General features: G+C 39.7%; 1 protein-coding gene across 1 annotated transcript; it reads left to right on the top strand.

Annotated features, from left to right (window-relative positions):
• Positions 1 to 561: 561 nt before the first annotated feature.
• Positions 562 to 20,753, top strand: LOC109916944 (interleukin-6 receptor subunit beta-like; the record flags this gene model as incomplete). The annotated part of the gene is made up of 9 exons (XM_048592558.1): positions 562 to 673; positions 782 to 856; positions 2,865 to 2,982; positions 5,057 to 5,226; positions 6,324 to 6,481; positions 7,021 to 7,180; positions 10,222 to 10,301; positions 13,757 to 13,970; positions 20,562 to 20,753. Coding segments are annotated over exons 2-9 (1,159 nt in total), but the record flags the coding sequence as incomplete, so codon positions are not given.
• Between the last annotated feature and the right edge of the window lie 826 nt (positions 20,754 to 21,579).

The raw sequence follows: 21,579 nt of genomic DNA on the forward strand, positions 1-21,579 counted from the left end.
TCCACTCTACAGGTCACATCCTCAAAAAATTGCAGAAGATTTCTCAAGCATGATTTCCCTTTAGTGAATCCATGCTGACTAGAACTGATCCTGTCACTGCTTACCAAACGCTCAGTTATTACATCCTTAATAATTGACCCCAATATTTTACCCATCACCAATGTCAGGCTAACCGGTCTATAATTCCCCGTTTTCTCTCTCCATCCTTTTTTAAAAAGTGGGGTTACATTAGCTACCCTCCAGTCCGTTGGAACTCTTCCAGAGTCTATAGAATACCAGAAAATGATCACCAATGTGTCCACTATTTCTAGGGTCACTTCCTTAAGTACTCTGGGATGCAGAGCATCAGACCCTGGGACTTATCGAGTTTTAATCCCATCAATTTCCCCAATATCATTTCCTGACTAATAAGGATTTTCTTGAGTTGCTCCTTCATGCTTGACCTTCTATCCCCTAGCATCTCTGGAAGGTAGTTCTGAGGAAGGGTCACTGGACCCGAAACGTTAACTCTGTTTTCTCCTTCACAGATGCTGCCAGACCTGCTGAGCTTTTCCAGCAACTTTGTTTTTCATCTCTGGAAGCTTATTGTGTCCTCCTTAGTGAAGGCAGATCCAAAGTATTTGCGCAACTGGTCTACCATCTGTTTGTTATCCATTATGAATTCGCCTAGCAGGTATTCAGCTTACAAGTCTGCTTCTGCCAGTAAAAAATGGGAGGAAATAGTCCCTTGATAAGTTTTTTAAATGCTGTTGTTTTTAATGAATTGTGTTTTGCTTTTCAGTGGTTATTATGTGGCATCTAAGGGACTATGTCAAATGGCTAACCTGTCTACAATTCAGTATATGTTTGTGCAGTGGTAAGTGCAACCCAACTGTGTGTTTTGCATTCTGCATCAAATCTGGCAGCTTGGGAAATTGAATACTGGAGTACAGCCAAGATATCTTGGGCTGAATTCTGGCTAGATCCATATAATTTTTCATCCTACTGTGGCGGACAAATGTGTTATACTGTCCAAGATCATGAGGAAAAATTGGTGTCAGCAGGACTGGAGAATCATTGCTGAAAAAAAGACATATTTTGCTGAAGCTTTTCACTTTGCACTCAACAGGACAAATTGCAAGAATCTCACTGTTAGGAAAAAATTCATCTACATGCATGAGAGAAAAGTGCTGATTGGCTGGCAAATAGATTCTGACTGGTCGAGGCATTGACATGGAGAATGCAACAGTTAGATGATAAGTGACTGTCAACTACAAACCTTTGCATAAATTTTAAACCAATTCCATTAATAACTGCAGCAGACACCCAAACCATAACTGGCCAGGGCCCAGTCAGTGACTCCCCTTTCCTGGTCTGTTGCCACCAGGGTCTAGATTAGGCAAATTGGATTTCAGACTCTGAAGACTGCAACGTCAAGCTTGAAAGCTGCTATTGCAGCAAACATTGGGGAAAAAAATGTAGCACCCAAACCCAATTGGATGGCTATGGCTGGAGGTAGCCCACTGTAATATTGCAATTTCTTAGGGTAGCATCAGTCCCTTACCCCTCAGAATACCACAGAAGTAGTACATATGAGACCATATCATTCTATAGCAGAGAAAGTCAGAAGTCAAACAACAATAGGTTTTAACAACAACAACAAAAACGAAGTTGCTGGAAATGCTCAGCAGGTCTGGCAGCATCTGTGGAGGAGAAAACAGAGTTAATGTTTCGGGTCCGGTGACCCTTCCTCAGAACACTAGGTTTTAGTCTCACAGATTTATTTAAAATCACAAGCTTTCAAAGTACAGCTCCTTCATCAGGTGAAGTGGAGAGAGGTGACCAGGCACAGAATATATAAGCGGAGAGATAAAGGCGGGATAATTCCAGGTAATTAAGAGAGTCAACAGATAAGTACAAATAGTGTGAGTAGTGTCGACGGGCTGAATAACAGGTCTTTGCAGGTAATCAAGAGTGTCAACAGATTAATACAAACAATGCGAGTAAAGTGTTGCCAGCTGAATAACAATTGAAAGGATGACCTATGAACTAATTACTTGTAAAGATTTGCAAAGTTCTGAGGAAGGGTCACCGGACCTGAAACGTTAACTCTGTTTTTTCCTTCACAGATGCTGCCAGACCTGCTGAGCTTTTCCTGCAATTTCTGTTTTGTTTCCTGATTTGCAGTATCCGCAGTTCTTTCATTTTTTATTTGCAAAGATTTATTATTCAGCCCATCGACACTCTACTCACACTATTTGTACTTACCTGTTGACACTCTAATTACCTGGAATTATATTATCATTATCTCTCCGCCTTTTTATTCTGTGCCTGAGCGCCTCTTTCCACTTCACCTGACGAAGAAGCAGTGCTCCAAAAACTTGTGATTTTAAGTAAATCTGTTGGACTTTAAGCTGGTGGCATGTTACTTCTGACTTTGTCCACCCCAGTCCAACACCAGCATCTCCACATCATGGATACCAAAGACACAAACAACTGTAATTCATCAGCATTTCTTTTAAAATGAACTTTAGGAATTTCTGTGACTGATAACTCAGACTAGCTATACATTTTCTGTTGATTTAATAAAAAGGTGCAGGTAGCTTTAGCAGAACAGGAAAAGCACAATAGGAGGAAGTTTTACAAAACAAACTTTCACAGGAATTCTGTGAGATACCAAGTAGCGTGAGTTAAAGAGACACAAGCCTTCTGTGCAGGGAGCCAGAAAAAGTTTGCTCGATATGTGTAACAAAGCCCATTATAATAATTACATGGCAATTCTTGAATCTTGCAATGAAAAGCTTAGTTTGTCTTGTCTGTCATATTTAATTAAAATATTAGCTATGTGAAGTGGGTATTAAAAATCAACTGTTCTTTCTCTCCAGGGCCACCCGAGAAGCCCTCAAATTTGTCCTGCATAACGTATTATGATAAAAACATGACCTGTTGGTGGAATCCAGGGAAAGACAAACACATCACAACCACATATCAACTGAAGTTGTTGTGGGTATTTAATTTTGCTAATTTTATGGAAAAGCATAAACATATGGTCTGAAGTAAAAAATTGTATAGATAGTGATGATGGAAAGTTAGTAACATTAAAGAATTTGTATGTATATAAAACCATTCACAATCTCAAGATAATCCAAAGCATTTATAGACATTGGAAGTGGTCAAAGTTGCTGGCTTAGACATTGTAAGTGGATCATCTCTTCTGCAGTGGTGCTGATTCCTATTCCAGTCTGTGCTGGCCATAACAAAAATGGTTTGAACACATGGCCTTGGACAGTTCAGGACCATGGAAAGGAACACTTGACCAAGGATACGGCTTTCCCAACCTGACAGGGCAGATGAGGCAAAAAGACCCCCTGTAGCTGAAGTCATGACTTCAGACCTGTGTATGTGCAATTTTGTCAAACTCTTGACTGTTGCATTTCCACCAGATTTAAGACCACAAAAAATAGGAACAGGAGTAGGTTGTTTGGCCAATCAAACCTGCTCCGCCAATTAATAGGATCATGGCTGATCCAACACAGCTCATATCTACTTTCCTGTCCCTTCCCCATAACCCTTGATTCCTCTACTGATCAAGAATCTATCTGTTTAACCCTGACCCTAACCCTAATCCTAAACCAAACCCTAACCCTAAGCCTAACCCTAACAAGGAGTCTGCCCTCACAGATCTCTGTGATAAGGAGTTTCAAAGACTTACAACACTCAGAGAATAAATTCCTCCTCAGCTCAGTCTTACATTGACTACTCCTTAATTCTGAGACTATGTTCTCCTGTCCTGGACTCTCCCATGAGGGGAAGTAATCCTCTCAGCTTTTACCCTGTCACACTCCTTAAGAACTCTTCATGTTTCAAGGAGATTACATTTCATTCTTCCAAACTCCAGTGAGCAGAGACCCAACCTGTTTAATTCTTGCTCATAAGACAATCCTTCCATACCAGGGATCATCCTAGTGATCGTTCTCTAAACTGCCTCAAATGAAATAATATTTTTTTCTCTTAAATAAGGGGGGCAAAACTGCTCATAGTTCTCCAGGTGCCATCTCACCAACACCTTGTACAGTTGCAGTAAGACTGCCTTACCCTTATACTCCAACCCCTTGAAATAAGTCTCAACATACATTAGCCTTCCTCATTGCCTGCTCCACCTGTATATAGGCTTTCTGTGTTTCATGTACAAGTACCCCTGCCCTGCCCCAGGTCCCTCTGTGCTGCAGCTTTCTGCAGGTTTTCTCCATTTTAAGTAATATTCTGCTCTTCTCTTCCTTCAAAATGAACAATTTAAAGCAGGACTGATCTGGAAGACCTGAGTATTTTCAGGATCTCATTTCTAAGCTTATCACATTGGCCAGGATCTTGAGGTGATCTTGAAGGACTGGTAGGTGGTTTACTGATGTGCAAAGGGAAGGCAAGCAGATGCCAATGATCAGAGGCTTGAACCCTCCAGTAGTGGTGTCATGGTCACCCGAGGCAACACTCGGTGCTGTTGGTTCCCTTTGCTGAGACCTGGAGCCTTTGGAAATGAATCCTGTCCCACCTTCTGGGAAGCCACTGGAATGCTGCTCCACTGAAGCTGGTGGACACCACATGTGACAGAGGATTTTTCCAATGTCAGCAAAATGCCAACAGCCCAGTAAAATGGCTGCCAATGTGTCAATTATTTAGCTGCCACCTCCCGCCCCCCCCCCATTTCTTTTCAGTGGGTACATTCCCACTGACGGGATTATCACCAGATGTCATAAACATTTCCCTCCATTTGCCTTTTCCCACCCTTCCTGCCTCCCAGCTCAGTTCCAATGGTCTTCTAAATTCATGGCCAAGAAATGAAGAAAAGTGAAGAGTAAATTACAGGAAACATTATGCAAGAAAAGGTATCCATAAATGGAATACATGCATTCATTATATAATGTAGAGGTTAGAAACAGATTGACTCCTACTTACAATGGTCAAAATTAATTTATGAACTTTCTGAAGTAGATGACAGAGATTAAAAAGTAGAGCAAAAGTTTCTATAAATCAGTCCGAGGCGTATTTTGTAACCATCCATTTACTCCATTTTTTTTAGCATTCCTTCAATTCCTTTACAAAGCTGCATTCCAGAAAATTTCAAGAACTCATGCACAATTTTTTATCCAGATTTTCATTATTATGTTGATTATATCATTTGGGTGGAAGCCAAAAATAATTTTGGGAAAACAGACTCAGATCACCTAGTGATGGATACAATGAATTCAGGTAATACTGTAACTGCATGTAATGAGGAGCCTTCCTGGAAATGACAACCTGCAAAAGTATATTATTGTGATATTGTACATAATATATTAAATTAATGGAAACATAACAATGTTTAAAGTGTTAATTATTGTAACGTAATAAATCTTATAGTTATATACAAAATATTGGGCTAAATCTTCCAAGAATTTGCGTTCACTGTGGGATTGTTACTCTGCTCCAAATTGTTTACTCAATGACAGAGGTCTGCATGTCTGGCCTGGACCCCCATTCCAGGCCCCTTTTTATGGCACTGGCTACCATATGCTAGCAATTCTTCATTCATGATCATACTTGATACTTTGGAGCTCTTGAATACCTTTACATTGTGTCGTTGAATGAATGTAAGTGAAATAAGTGGTAGGTAGTCGGGGTAGTAGGGTGAAAAGGTTGGCAGAATGTAAATGGTAGAATAGCAGAGTGCTAGGATGCATAGGGTAACAACATGGAGAGCATCATAGGGTGATAGGAGGGCAAGGCTGGATCAAGCAAAGTCATGACTTCACGGAAAGATGGAGAGTTGAGGATTTGGGGGGTCATGGGTGTATTTGGAGGGTCAGGGGAGTTGGAAGGTCAGGAAAGACTGGATTGTTAAGGCTTCAGAGAATTGAGTGGTCAAGGGACTCAGGTAGGAGTTAGGGAGTCAATTGAATGTTGGGGAGGAGGCATGAGGGTCCATGCTGTGATTCAGTGAGGAATCAGAGACGTAGGTTGCATAATTATCCAGGAGGTGGACATTAATTTAATCTGTCTAATGTTTCCTAAACAACTATTCGGGTAAGTAAATCAGATATCTTCCAAGTCTCCAAATTTAAATCAAGCTGGACACTTTCGCACAGGGTCCCATGGAGCTGGGGGATTATCTGTCGGAAGTTGAAATTTCCCAGGAAATTCCCATGATCCAGTGCATCAGGATGTTCATGAATTTCCAATACATATCTTTGAGGACAAATCTGGTCTCCAACTATCTGCAGACTGGAAGATTTAGGCCAAAATGCATCTATGCTATAGTCACTATTTCAAGGATTTAATAATTACCCTTTTGGACTCACTTTATTTAGTCAAGCCTGAACCCATTTTCATCACATCAGTACAACCTGGGCATGGTTTGAGCAGATCACTAATAGTGAGATGGAAAAAGCCTTTGAAATTGCCAAAAGTGTTTCCACTTAAATATTGCCTCCGTTATCGAATGGCTGGGACTGCGGACTGGATAGAGGTACAGTACTTTAACTGTTTATTGATGGGAAAAGACTTAATGAAAATACTGAAGCTAAGAAAAAGGAGATGATTATTAATAAATCTCTGAAATGTTTAATGCCTTTTATAAGGCATTTATTTTGAGACTAATTATTTACCTCTTGAAGCTATAAAGAACTGAATCTTAAATGTTAACCTGTCCTCTATTATGTGGCATACTGTGTTAGCAATGTATCTCCAGACTTGCTTTAACAGTTACGGTTGAAAGGGTAAACAGTATGAAAAATTGGACTTTGTATCATTGCCCTTCTTTTAACTGAGTGATTTACTTTCTTCTCCCCACAATCATGGATATTTAGACGCAGTTTTACAAACAAGTGATGCATGTGCTGAAAGAAATTTTCATCCAGCCAATTTGGTTTGGGCTTGAAAAGGTCAATTTATAACCCAATGCACAATCTAATCACCTTTAGATGGTCATTGAGACATCAATCATCATAGAAATATGAATTTGAATGCCCTTCAACCAACACGTTTTTTTTGTTCCTTCTCCTGTAGGTTGAACTAAATGAAACATCTTCCCAAGCAGAGTTTTTCATGATTGAAGGCCTAAAGCCATTTACAAAGTATATTGTGGCAATTCGTTGCATGAAACAGGATGGTAAAGGTTACTGGAGTGATTGGAGTTTGGAGAAAACTGGAACTACATCTGAAGATCGTATGTAGATTGCAAAACCTGTTTCTATTGACAACATTCAAATTAACTTCTGTTTGATGGAAATGAAAACTGCAAGTAACTCAAAGACAACCAAATTTTTCATTAACTATTTTGTTTTGCAGTCATATTGCTGCCCAAAATCTAAAGCCTCTAATCTAACATTGTTGACTGCATTATAATGGAACTGCAAATCCAATACTGCAAACTGACTGACATAATTACCGTGAATCAGAAATCTCTTTTCTTGTTCAAAGATTCACGATCCGTAACTTAGGTCTGAAGTAACATTTGTGCCACACCACTGCTAAGTAATGATTATCACCAACACGAGAGTATCTAACCATCAATGGCCTTGACATTCAATGGTATTATTAATAAATCAATGAAATGTTTAATGCCTTTTATAAGGCATTTATTTTGAGAGTAATTATTTACCTCTTGAAGCTATAAAGAGAATCCCACACTATCAACATGCTGGGCATTACCATTGACCAGAAACCCTTCATGACTCACCATATTCATATTGAGGCTACACGAGCAAGTCAGAGGCTAAGACTCCTTCAGCAAGTGCCTTCTTACATTCTAAACTCTGTCCGCCATCTACAAGGCACAAGTTAGGAGTGGAATGAACTATTCCTTAGTTGACCAGATGATTGTAGCTTCAACAACACTCTAGAAGCTTGACACTTTTCGGGAAAAAGCAGCCCACATGATCAGAACCACATCCACAAAATTCACTCTCTCCACAACTGACCCTCCCATAAAATGCACTACAGAAATTCATGAAGGCCCCTTCATGACAGCAGACTCCAAACCCATGGCCCCTGTCATCCAGAAGGACAAGGGCAGCAGATACGCAGGAACCATGCCCTGCAAATTCCCTCCAAGCCACTCACCACCCTGACTTGGAAGTATACTGCCATTCCTTCAGTATCATTGAGTCAAAAACCTGGAAGTTCCTCCCTAATATAGTTGTGTGTCGACCTACACCAAATGGAGTGCAGCAGATCAAAATAAAGCTCCACAACACCTTCTCAATGGCAATTAGTGATGGGCAATAAATACTATCCCCTTCTCCTCAGTGATGCCCAAAATGAGTGAATAAAAAAGTTATCATTAATTTTCTATTCATCATATTCCTATTGGAATATGTAACAGATAAAATAATTTGTCCTACTGTTCTATTTATTGTTTCAAAACTATATACAGGGGGTTGATTTTATCTCAGGATGCAATCTAGCTAACTAGAGCAAAGGGGTTCAGCTGAATTTAATAACTACCCATGTTCTTCAATTTTCCCAAAAATTGTGTCCCATAAATCAACAATTGCTTAGACAACAGTTTTGGTTTAGCATCACTGAATAGAACACTTTTAAGAGATAGTAGGAACTGCAGATGCTGGAGAATCTGAGATAACAAGTTGTAAAGCTGGATGAACACAGCAGGCCAAGCAGCATCAGAGGAGCAGGAAGGCTGACGTTTCAGGCATAGACCCTTCTTCAGAAATGGCTGAATGCCTTATATGTTATGGTGTGACAAGTGTTCATCTCATACTTCTTAAGCATCTTGAGGGTTCCCATAGCTTGTTGTGCCATGACTTGTCGTGATAAATGCCATGGTGGATCCTGTAAGATATCATGTTGAATCCTCTTACCTTTACATTCTGCAGATACAGGCCCAGCTTTATTTAGTATTCAGTGAGTTTCAAATTTCTTGGTAAAACTGAAAAGTTAAGTGTCAAGTTTACAGGTAGGTTTATTGTGGGAGACTGTCAAATGGGTTGCGAAGACTGAAGACACTACAAAGTTCATTGACACCATTCTCCTCCCTGGCAACTGATACTGACCAGCTTGTTCATAATCATGATGTCATATTTGACCCTGATTTGAACTCCTGATCACAGATCTGCAGCATCACTAAGACCATCCAGCTCTGACTGACTTGAGTGCTCCTGAAACCTCATCTATGCATTTTTTTTTCCTTTAGGTTTCACCATTCCAATACGCTTCTGGCCAGCCTGTCAAGGTCTACATTACGTAAACTTGAGGGCACTCCAAACTCTGCTGTCTATGTCCTAATTCATACTCAAGTCCTGTTCATCCATCATCCCTGTCATCCTTGACTGATATCAGATTGCAGTGAAGCAAATCTTTCGTTTAGAATTTCTCATCCTTATTTTCAAATCTGTTCATAGTTTTCCCCTCTGCAAGTCAATAATCTGCATAGTCCCTCATTCCTTGATAGAGATACCTGTCTAATTTAGACCTGTTGAGAAACTCTGACTTTAATCTCCACCATTTGTGACCATACTTTCAGCTGTCATGGCCTTTAGGTCTGGAACGTTCTAAAAATCTCTGTCTCACTTCCTTAATGACATTGTTGAAAATCTACCTCTTTGACCAAGCTTTTGGTCATCAGCCCTAATATTATCCGTGTATCTAATTCTCCAATATAATGCTGTTATGAAGGACCTTGCTTTGTTTTAATACGTGACTGAGACTGTATAAATAAAGGTCATTGCTATCACGAGATAGATATTAAGGTTTGTGAGGTAAAAGGCAATAATGTCAGGTAGAAGATGGACATTTGTTTCTGTGGTATACACATAGTTGTGATGCTTGCTTCATTGATCACCCTGAAGTGCTGAGTGTGAATGGCTAAAACTCAGTGCAAGTGGAATAGGGAAGGGAACGTTACTTAGCCTCATTAAAATTGGTTTTCCATTGGAAATTTTTTCCTGATTGTACTTGCTGCCAGCCCATAATTTTGCCAACTGCTTACATTTTTCAGAAATTCAAGCCTATGGTGCATGTTATTTTCCTGTACTTAAAATCTTGGTCAGGCAATTATACATCTAAACTTCCAGGGTACATTTATAGCGGTCAAGGCACCACATCGGGGGACAAAATTGGAATGTTACTCTTTTTATGTACACTTTAGTACTTAGGTTTTGTGTATCTAAGTAATTTTACAATCCATCCCTTTCATTATTTTATTGTAAGAACAATCAGTAAAGTTCGCTCTTATACTTTTTATCCTAGAACCATCTCAAGGACCAGATCTTTGGATAGTAAACAAAAATCCAAGTTCACAAAATAGATCAATACTCATCATGTGGAAGGTAATGATTATAACTGTTTTCTTAGATATTAAAATTAATGAAGCATTTCTTTAAATTGAAAATTCAAGCTTTTTCTATAATTTTGATTTTAAAAATCCTGCAAGGATATTCATATTACACTTCCTGCTAAAGAAGTTTAATTCCACATAAGCAGAAATTGCTGGAAAATCTCAACATTTTTGGCAGAATCTGTGGAGAGAAATCAGAGTTAACATTTTGGGCCCCACCTGCTGAGATATTCCAGCAATTTCTGTTTTTGTTTCGGATTTCCAGCATCTGCGGTTCTTTCATTTTATTTAATTATCTCTGTGTCATTTGGTGGTGCAGAACTTGAGTATTGCTGAGAAAAGACACAATTAGTCAAAGCTTTTTGTCTTATACTCGTCAGGACAGTGTGAAAGACATACGAAGGATGAGAGGAAAGTAATCTTTTTATATTGTATAAGGTGAGAGTGCTAAATGAGTAGCAAGTGGATTCTGATTTGGAGAGACACTGCCATAGAGAATGTACCAGTTAGATTATGACTGACAGTTAACTGCCAAACTTTGTTTCAATTTTAAATCAGTCATGTTGACACTGATTGATCAAGATGTTGCCTAAAAAATAAACCAGAGAATGGCTATTACTCTTTTGTTAAGTTGACACAGCCACAATGTCTATGCTGTCTGCAAACAATAGGATTCTGTTTATTAATGTATGTCATTTCCAATATGTGCAAGTGTGTCACACTGCAACCCAACTGACAACTTTAATTTAGTTGACAGCATAATTTGTGCACGTTGAGGATTATTTAGCAAATTCTGTCCAATCACAGAATTATATCTCATGTTGGATGCTGTGTTTTGAGTTTTGTAAGCAGAGCCTGGTTGGTTATGGTCAATACCTCACTTGTTACAAGCAATCAAAGGGATATGCTGTTTGATATGTTCTTGCAGTCTTTGGAATGATCAATATGTCTAGCATCACACAGGCACTGAAATTTATGCACCTTAGTACTCATAAGTTTGATAGGTTTTTCACAGCAAGCAAGATATTTCTCTGGTCACTCTACGCTCAATTTCAGTGTTTAGTGATAAAAATAATTAATTCAGTTCAGAATTTTTCTCTATTCCATGATTTCACAAAAGCTTGGTTAACTTCTGTGGCGTTTGATTGCTGTGTTCATTTTAAGTCAAACAATTTTCCCTATAAAACCCAGGTAATATTTGAAAACCAATAATCCATACTTTAAGACAACAAGGTGCAGAGCTGGATGAACACAGCAGGCCAAGCAGCATCATAGGAGCAAAAAGGCTGACGTTTCGGGCCTAGACCCTTAACAGCAAATCCATGCTTTAATACTATCATGACAAGAGATTTTTGATACACCAAGGAATTACTGAGGGATGTGCTGCAATGTTGGAATTCCTACCTCTGAAATGAGAACTTAGGCCACGCAGAGTCTTGAGTGATCAGGTCGACAAGGTGCAAAGAAGTCCAAAACTAGAGGGCATAGGTTTAAGGTGAGAGGGGAAAGATTTAAAAGGGAACTAAGGGACAACTTTTTCATGCAGAGGGTGGTGTGTGTATGGAATGAAAGGCCAGAGGAAATGGAGGAGGCTGGTACAATTACAATATTTAAATGGCATCTGGATGGGTGTATGAATAGGAAGGGTTTAGATGGATATGGGCCAGATGCTGGTAAAAGGGACTAGATTAATTTAGGATATCTGGTCAGCGTGGATGAGTTGGACTGAAGGGGCTGTCTCAGTGCTATACATCTCTATGACTCTATGACACATGATAAAATCAATGTTTTAGTAATGTTTTTTGTTTGTATGTTTCTGTGAGTATGATCTGTAAAGGTGACCTCTAGTTGACTGGAACTTGTAACATTTGGCTTTAAAATGCACCGAAGCTTTGATATAGTAGATTCTGTTTAACAACAGGGGTGGAACCCTTTTCGGAGATGCAAACAGAACAGATCATTTCAAGGCTGAGTAAGTTGAAAGCAGATAAAGAAGGCAGTCAGCATCCTGCAGCTGAAATGCTGCCATTAACTTTGTGCTGTTGAATGGACTGGGACTCAGAGAAAGCCAGGGAACCGTTGTAACTTCATACTGCAGAGTTTGGGCTTAGGGAAGCCCAGTTGTAGCTGTTTGTAGTAACATGTGTGAGAAGCTGAGATAGTGTCTGTGTTCAGAGGCTGGAATATAGCAGGGCCAACACAATGGGATACAGTCTCAGTCAGATGTTGATTCAGCTGGAGAGAACAATATCAAAGTTCGTTCTCTGAGCAGGTATTAACAAGATTTTAAGTATTTCAATCATGGCATCTGTAAAGTTAAGACATAAAGAAAATAAGTTTTAATTCTCTATAAATCTCTGTGGTGTACTGTCAGCACCTGTTTCATGAGTTCTTTGTTGATGAAGTGAAGTGGTTAACATTTCTAGCAGGTGAAAAGGCCTCTATAGTTGAATAGTGGTGTTTTCTTGTACAGATAGTTTCTTCAGAACAGCAGACTTTGGGAGGAAGAGTTTTCTCTAGCTGTTCTGTGGTTTGTGGGACTGTCTGCCTGGCTTTCCTTCAAATGAACAGTATTTGGTTTCTGAACACTTTTTTTCCTCAGTCGTAATTCCCCTTGGTGGTCAGTTTATATGTGTCAACCTCTAAATTATCTGTTTCAGACTGATGAGTCATCTTTCCAATTGTGATGGTTGATTTGCCTCAGTTTTGGGGCTAAACTCAATTGATATGTTTAAGCTGAAGCAACCAATGTTTCAAATGCCATAGTTCTCAATTTGAATGGCATCCACTTTGGTGTATGTTGAGGCAGGAAGCAATGTTTTGCCCAAGGCTAGGTCCATTCTAAAAGTCTCCCTCTTGTGATTTCAGATGAAATAGCATATTTCAATAGATCTTGAAACAGTCCACGTCGCCTGCAGTGCCCTCCCTGAAACTTAATTTCCATTGCACATATTTTAAACTGAAATAGTTTTCATAAAAACCTACAATATAAGTTTATTGTACCATTTACCTTTTAGTGCTGACCACATGCAATAGTTGCACATTTTTTTCAGTTTCTAGAGTAGATTTGTAGCTCGGGTTGTGGATGTTGTGGTTGGTTGGCTCGCTGAGCTGGTTCATTGTTTTTCCGCAGATGTTTCATTACCCTGCTGGGTAACATCATCAGTGCAGCCTCCGATGAAGTGCTGTTGTGTTTTCCCGCCTGTTATTTAAACTCTGGTGTCCATCGGGCTGGATTACCTCACTTCTGGTTTTCCTTCGCTGTGGAGTGTATATGGGGTCGAGCTGTATGTGTTTGTTGATGGCTTTCTTGGTGGAGAACCAGGCTTCTAGGAATTACCGTCGACTGGGACAACACCAAGGTCCTGGGACAAGCAAAGTAGAGACAAGCACGGGATACACTTAATAAAAATATATATTTATTTTAAATTTAATTTAAACATACAGGAACCAAGCAAGTCTGAGGCTAATGGTGTCATAAAAGGATACCAACTGAAGATAAAAGAAAGAAAAAGTCAGGCAGTGATGTGCATCAACAGTACTAATCTGGAGTATAGTCTCATTCTTTCTGGAGAATCATACACAATAGCAATTACTGCCTACAACTCAGTCGGGAACTCCCCTGCATCTGTGCTGATAGTGCCTTCAGCAAATCAGAAAGGTAAGTGTCGCAATTAAAAGACACAAGTTGATGATTCATTGGTGAAAGAATTGTAATGTTGAGTGATGCCTCTTCATAGAAGCGAGACTGTGTGCGTGTGTGTGAGCAGGAGCGAGACTGTGTGTGTGTGTGTGTGTGTGTGTGTGTGTGTGAGAGAGCGGGAGCGAGAGTGTATGTGTGTGTGTGAGAGAGAGAGAGCGGGACCAGAAGCTTGTGTGGTGAACTTTTGTCACAGTCCCTCATAGGTAATAAAAACTATCCTGAGCTAAGGAGACCAAAACTGGACACAGTTTTCCAGGTGTAGTCTAGCTGGGGTGCTTTACAATTGAAACAAGACTTTGCTCCTCCTGCACTCAAATCCTCTTACCATTACACTTCCTAATGGCCTGCTGTACCTTTAAGTTAATCTACAGTAATTTATTGATGTGGACATCAGTATCTATTTGTGGATCTACATCTTCTAACCTCTTACAATTTAAGAAATATTCTGCACATCAGTTCCTCCTACCAAAGTGAATAATCATACATTTCCAAATTGTATTCCATCCACCATGTTCTTGCTCATTCAATTAGTCAATACAAATCCTACTGAAGCCAGTTTATAACTTTCACACAACACAGATTCCCATCTTGATTTGTGCTATCTACAAACTTGGAAATACTATATTTCGGCCCACATCCAAACCATTGATATCTATTGTGAACTCATTCATAACATGTTGCTAATGTGAGATTGACCTATTTATTCTTACTGTTTTCTGCCTGATAGCCAAGCCTTAATCCATATTATCTCCTATCCCACATTCTTTACTATCACTAAGCAACCTAAGATAAGAGGCTTTATCAAAAGCTTTCTAAAATCCTCATTTACCATTATTTCTGGCAAGTTTATAGGCTTTTTCTTTTAATCTCATACAACCTTTCACTTGTTAGCCACAATTGACTGACTTTTTTGGGTTTTTGTGCCTTGAGGAACTGTATAATTGTTGTATATTGTGTCATAATTCTTTAAATTTATTTAAATTTGTTCTTGGGATGTGAGTGGCACTAGCTGGGCCAGCATTATAAATGTGAGGTTGTCCATTTTGGCTGGAAAAATAAAAGGGCAAATTATTATTTAGATGGGAAACAGATTCAAAGTGCATCAGTGCAGAGGGATCTGGGCATTTTTGTGCATGAAAACAGAAAGTGGGTGTGCAGACAAAACATATAATAAGACAGGCGAATGGGATCCTGGCATTTATTGCAAAAGGACTGGATTACAAAAGTAAAGAAGTGTTGTTACAATTATGTAAGATGTTGGTGAGACCACACCTGGAGAATTGCATCCAGTTTTGGTCTCCTTACTTGAGGAGAGATATGATGATACTGGAGGCAGTTCAGAGGAGGTTAACCAGATTGATTCCAGGGATGAAACGGCTGTCATACGATGAGCGGTTGAATAGCTTGGGCTTGTATATGCTGGAGTTCAAAAGAATTGGGGGGAGAGGGTTTGGGGGGTGCAATCTGATTGAGGTATATATAAAATGCTAAAGGGGATTGTTTAGGTGTGTGTTGAACAAATGTTCTGCCTTGTGAAACAAGAGGTCATAGATATAGATTGAAAGGAGGCAAGTTCAAAACTGAGATGAAGAGAAACTGCTTCTCTCAGAGGGTTATGAATCTGTGGAATTCACTGCCCCAGAGTGCAGTGGAGGCGGAATCAATCAACTGATTCTGGAAAGAAATAGATATCTTTCTGATGAAAAGTGGGATAAAGGGTTATGGGAAGCAGCCAGGAAAATGGAGCAGGCTCAAAGGGCTGGATTGCCTACTCCCATTCCTAATTCCTATATTGTTCCTATTATTGCCATTCCTGTTTGCCCACCACTTTGCTGTGGATCTAGAGTCACATGTAGGCCTAACTGGGTAAGGATGAAAGATTTCCTTCCCTGAAGGCCATTAGTGAACCACATAGCTTTTTATGATGATTAATAGTGGTTACGTGATTGCCAATAGTCTAGATTTTTAAAAATTGAATTCACATTTCTTCATCTACCATGGTGGGATCTGACCCCATCCAGAACATCAAGCTGAGATTCAGGATTACAAGCCCAATGTACAATCCACATCAGTCACAATGTCCTTCATAACTTCATAACTTCCTGTGTTCAACATTAATATCATTTCAGAATGGACAACCTCACTTCCAAAAATGATATAAAATTCTATCATATTATTGTCATTTGTCCCTAAAAGGATCTTTTGCAACAAGATTATTAACTATCCATTTTCCATTATATATTACAGGTCTAAAATAATCTGTTTTCTGGTTGGTTCCTCAACATAATGTTCTAGAAAGCAATCCCCTACATACTCCAGAAACTTTTAGAAAGTATTTATCCTCCACGGCTTTAGTACTCATTAGTTTTACCCAGTCTGCGTGTAGATTGAAGTCATCCATGATTACTGTATTATCCATGCTATATACTTCTCTTACCTCCTGATCAATACTCTGCCCCACATTACCATTAGTGTTTGATGCTCTATAAACAACTCCTACCAATTTTTGCTGCTCTTTGCTGTTTCATAGATCCATCCAAACAGATCCCACATTTTATTCTTCTAAGCTGAAACCCTCCCTCTCTAATGTATTGATCCTCTGTTATTTTTAGTGCATCACCACCTCCTTTTCCTTTTGTTTCTGCTCTATCTAAATATTTAGTTGCTTGTTTTGGTCACCTAGCAAGGGTCTTTCCAGAATGGCAAATAATTCATGCTCATTTACCGCTATTTGTATATTTAAATCACCTGCCTAATTGTAAGTACTGTGTGCAATCAGGTAGAATAGCCTTAGCTATGAATTTTTGACATTATTCTGCATTCGAAGTTTATTTAATGCTAGCCCCCATTTTGCCTGCCTTCTAATTTCACTTGCCATTTATCTCCTTTCTTCCAATTTGAGTTATCCGTCAGGTTCCCATCATGCTAACAAGGTAGCTTAAACCTTCCCTAAGAGCACTATCAAATCTCCCTGTGAGAATATTAGTTCCAGTCTTGTTAAGGTGTAACCCACCCAGCATGTACAGGTCGTCGTGCCCCGACCCAGTCCAAATGCCTCAAAAATGTAATAATCTCCCTCCTTCAGCAATTCTCCGGCCAATCAATCCTCATATTTTTATGCTTACTAGCACTGGGACTAATCCTGAAAATACTGCTCTTGAAGACCCACATTTTCACTTCCTTCCAAATATCTCCACATCCTGTTTATGGTATCCTATCTCTCTCTTTGTACACATGTCATTGGTATGAACGTGAACCATAATCTTGGGCTTTTAGCTCTTCCCCAGAAGGATATCCCGCAGTTGCTCTGTGACTGCCTCCACCCTGGCAACATGGAGGGAAATTGTCATCCTGGAGTCATATGCATTGCCGTTTAAATGCCTATCCTACTCCTGACTATGAAACCTCCCTATCACTATCACCCTGCTGCTCTTTTTCTCCCCTCCCATACAGCTGAATCACGTGTAGTGCCACAGATTTGGCTCTAGCTGCACTTCCCTGAGGAAGTTTACACTTACCAGTATCCAAAACAGAAAACTGATCAGCAAGGAAGACAGACTCAGGGGACTTTTGCACTGCCTATTCCTTTTAGACTGCCTGACTGTCGCCTATTCTGTCTCTGCCTGTATGCTCCAAACCTGTGGTGTCGCTGCCTCCCTAGACATGTTATGCACACATGCCTCACAGATATACAATGACTCAAGTCACTATTTAAGTTAAAAATCCCAGAACTCAATACTTATGCAACAGGTGGCACTTGCTGCAGATGTGTTGGTCTAAGGACATATGATGTGTCAATAGCTTCCCACTTACCACAGAATGAGCATTCCACACAGCTTAGCTGACCGCCCATATGGTAACTTTTAGAAAGTACTTATTACAATTACAATATGTAGAATAGTAGACCAGTTATTTATCAAAGTAGGAGGCCAATTACTGGAGGCTAAAAAAGGTAGAAACAAAAAGCACCTCCTCTCTCCTCATTAAACTCGCTCTCACTCACCAAACTCCTACTTAACACTCAGTTCCACAAAGCAGCTCTCAGGCCAGGGGAGACTGCATCTAGGGGAGGCTTCTTTTATGCACTGATTTTATGGACTGAACCAGAGCCCCACAAAAATATTTTAAGAAGGTAGCTTAGACCCTAATCTTTTTTTATTTTAAAGGCAAACGTAAAGTGTATCAGATGCAATACAACTGGTCAAACTACTCAACGTTAAGCAAAACACAATTTATTTAAACACTGTAGTTAAAATAGAACCAAAGAAAGAATAAGTTAACAGATTGGAGACTTAACAGAATAATAGATACAGTACCTATTTCTAATTAACTGCTCCAATATATTAACATCCCATAAACACACCCCTTGGCAAAAAGGAAAATTCAGATACAGATTCTCACAGTTGCTCTGCGATAGCCAATGGCCTAGTGGCATTATTGCTGGACGGTTAATCCAGAGACCAGACAACATTCTGGGGACCCAGTTTGAATCCTGCCTCAGCAGATGGTAGAATTTGAATTCAATTAGTATCTGGAATTAAGAATCTAACGATGACTGTGAATCCATTGTTGATTGTCGGTTCACTACTGTCCTTTAAGGAAGGAAACTGTCATCCTTACCTGGGCTGGCCTACATGTGACTCCAGACCCACAGCAATGTGATTGACTGTTAATTGCCCTCTGGGCAATTAGAGATAGGCAATAAATGCTGCCTAGCCAGCGATGCCCTCATCCCATGAGTGAATTTTTTAAAAAAGCAGGTCTCCAATCCAGGAGGGAAAAAAGTCAAGAGAAGATTCAGAGACAGTAGTAGCCAAAAGATAATCACTGAAGCTCCCAACTCTTTTGAGACCCCATTATCTTCTAATGTTACTAAAAAAACCAAATCCCAGAAAAGTGGGTCTGAGAGAGCTGGCCACACTCATTCAGGCTGTTAAAAAAAAACTGAGGGCCTCACAAGCTTGTTACTCAAGAGGTCTTCAGTAGGCAGTTCGGTACCTCTGCCTTACAAACTTCTCTTCAAAAAAAAAGGACAAAATAACCTCTTAAAATGAAGCATCGTCTCGCTGTCAAAAACTTAATCTTCTGAAAAGTAGTTTTCATCAGCTGGAAATATTCTCAAAGAGTTTGCATGCTCCTGATTCAGACTGGAAGAAAATTTAGACCTAGATTTTCTGCTGGCCAGACCGTCATTATTCTAAAGTAGATTGGAGTTGCACACTGGAATCCTGGGAACTCCCAATTGTAGCTTTCACTAGAGGAATTTCCTGTGAAATTGAATTTTCTGCTGTGCAATTCCTTTCGTCTTGAAGCTCCAAAAAGTTTCCATTTAAATCAGAGACTTTGCATGGTTCTGATGAAATTGCGTAGTAAAATAGTTACTCAGGAGGAGTTATACTTTTATAAAAACAGTCTAACTCCTGAGTAACAATTAAACTAAAATCATACTTACCTCATACAACCAGCAATACACTTGCCAAAGACCCGAACTTGCGAACACCCCAGGACCCAACCCCTAGTTCCTTCTCATCCTAACAGACCATTCCTGCCGTTAGAATAGATGCCTCTGCCAGATCGAACCCTCCCCCTGTCACCAGCCTCACTGAACCAATCCACCCCCACCTCCACTAGGCTGGATCCAATGCGACGCAACTCAACAGGCACCTTGTCACCTACTCAGCTGACACCCCATAGACTTCTCAGCTGGTGTCTTACCAGATGGCACTGTACTTGCCTGGCATCCTGCCACTCTACCCACCTGGCACCTTAACTGCCATTCTACTCCCCACCTGTCTCACACCCTCCCCTGCCAGCACGCTTACATCACACTTATCTAGTGATTGTTTGACAGCAGCTGTCAAGGTGGCTATCTGATCCTTTACATTTCAGGATACAATTCAGCAGAGTTCTGTGAATTGTGGACATGATTGCCTTCCTCTGACAGAATGGAAGTGTGGCTCTGCATTCCTGAAGAAGCCCTGCGCTGAATCTCCTCTCAGAAATACACATCTCCCTTCTTTCGTAAAAAAGAAGGGCATGTCTCAGAAAATCGGGCCCTTAAATTCTAACTTAAAAGTAATCTTTAGTTATTTGCTAAATGAAAGAAAATCCAGGCTTCAGAATTTTTTTCAAAAAACCCTTAAAACTCTCCCACTCACCAGCTCTCAGTGAAGTCTGCTCTGATCATCAATCCTTTGGAGATTGTAGGAGATTGTATGGCCTTCAAAAGTATAAGGCAAGGCAATTCCATGTTGCATTTGTAAAGTTAGACATAGGTGCTGACCTCAGTAAGCTGTCCCCAAAATGAGCAGAGGCTGGGACAAGGCATAAATAGATTTCCATCTACTTTCGGCAGACCACGGTCAGTCTGTAGTCAAAATTATAACGGGAGAGGAAATGACTTATTTAACTGATACATTAGGTGGTGCATAAATCCAGAATTGGTGAAGAAACAATTGTTTTGATTTTCAAATATAAGTTTGATTTCTGTCAAATAGAATTCTCTAATGATGAATCTGAGAGCTTTGTTTTGTTTGTTTTCGATTGTAGAACTCCCACCTGTGCTCCATGTCAGTGCTGCCCCACATAATGACCAACTGATGGTAGAATGGAAAGCTTCTAGCTCCACTGTAAATACATATGTAGTTGAATGGTGTGTGGTAGAGTCAGACAGTAATGAGTGCAGTGGGCCAGTTCATTGGATGTATGAACCGAATACCACAAACAAGGCATTTGTGAAAGGTGAGTGATCAATGTAACAGAGAGAAAACATATTGTTGTTTTGGGAATCAATAGTGTCGCATAAAAGTTCTGATTACCCTTCATCTAAAATCTGGGCTTGATATATTTATTTTAAAGCATTTAGCGCCAACAATGAGGAAAAGGCAATTGGAAGATTTAACTTGAAACTCCAAAACCTGTGGAAAGAATTGCATTTTGGTGTCACAGGAGTTTCATTCACTACAACGCTAGGTCCCTGAAATAAGCTGACTTTCTGGGGTCAGGGTCAATATTCGAGGGGATCCCTGGCCTAAGGAAAAAGACTATGGCAGACTTCAGAAGCCCCTGCCAGTGTAGCATTGTACCTTGATTCTTTCTGACCTGTTATAATTAAAATTACTCCCTAACTACCAAGATCAATGCAGAAAAGAAAATAAGTGTGCCTTAGTGTCCTGCTTTGAATCGGTCAAATGACAGAAAATACGCCATATGACACATTCTGATCATAAAAGTGCTATGATAAAATTTCCTCCCATGCTTCAGTGGATATAAAATGGCCTAGAGAAAATATACTTGACAAAACAATAGTACAACATAAAAGCACTGAAATCTGGCGATTTATCAATGTTTACTCAAACTTTCACAGTTCAACTACAATGTCAATAAATACTGTGGTTTCAAATATTTCTTCACTCTGTATATTATGCCATAGAAAAAGAATGTTAGGATTAAGTTTATGAATTAGAGTTGCTATAAAGAAACTCACCAAACAAGAAGTGTAATCCTATAAGTGTTATGTAGACAAGCACAGCAGCTAATCTTCACATTTCAACATTCACCAAATAGC

Source organism: Rhincodon typus, unplaced genomic scaffold (genome assembly GCF_021869965.1).
Source record: "Rhincodon typus isolate 14 unplaced genomic scaffold, sRhiTyp1.1 hic_rhity00001441, whole genome shotgun sequence".
Lineage (NCBI taxonomy): Eukaryota > Metazoa > Chordata > Chondrichthyes > Orectolobiformes > Rhincodontidae > Rhincodon > Rhincodon typus.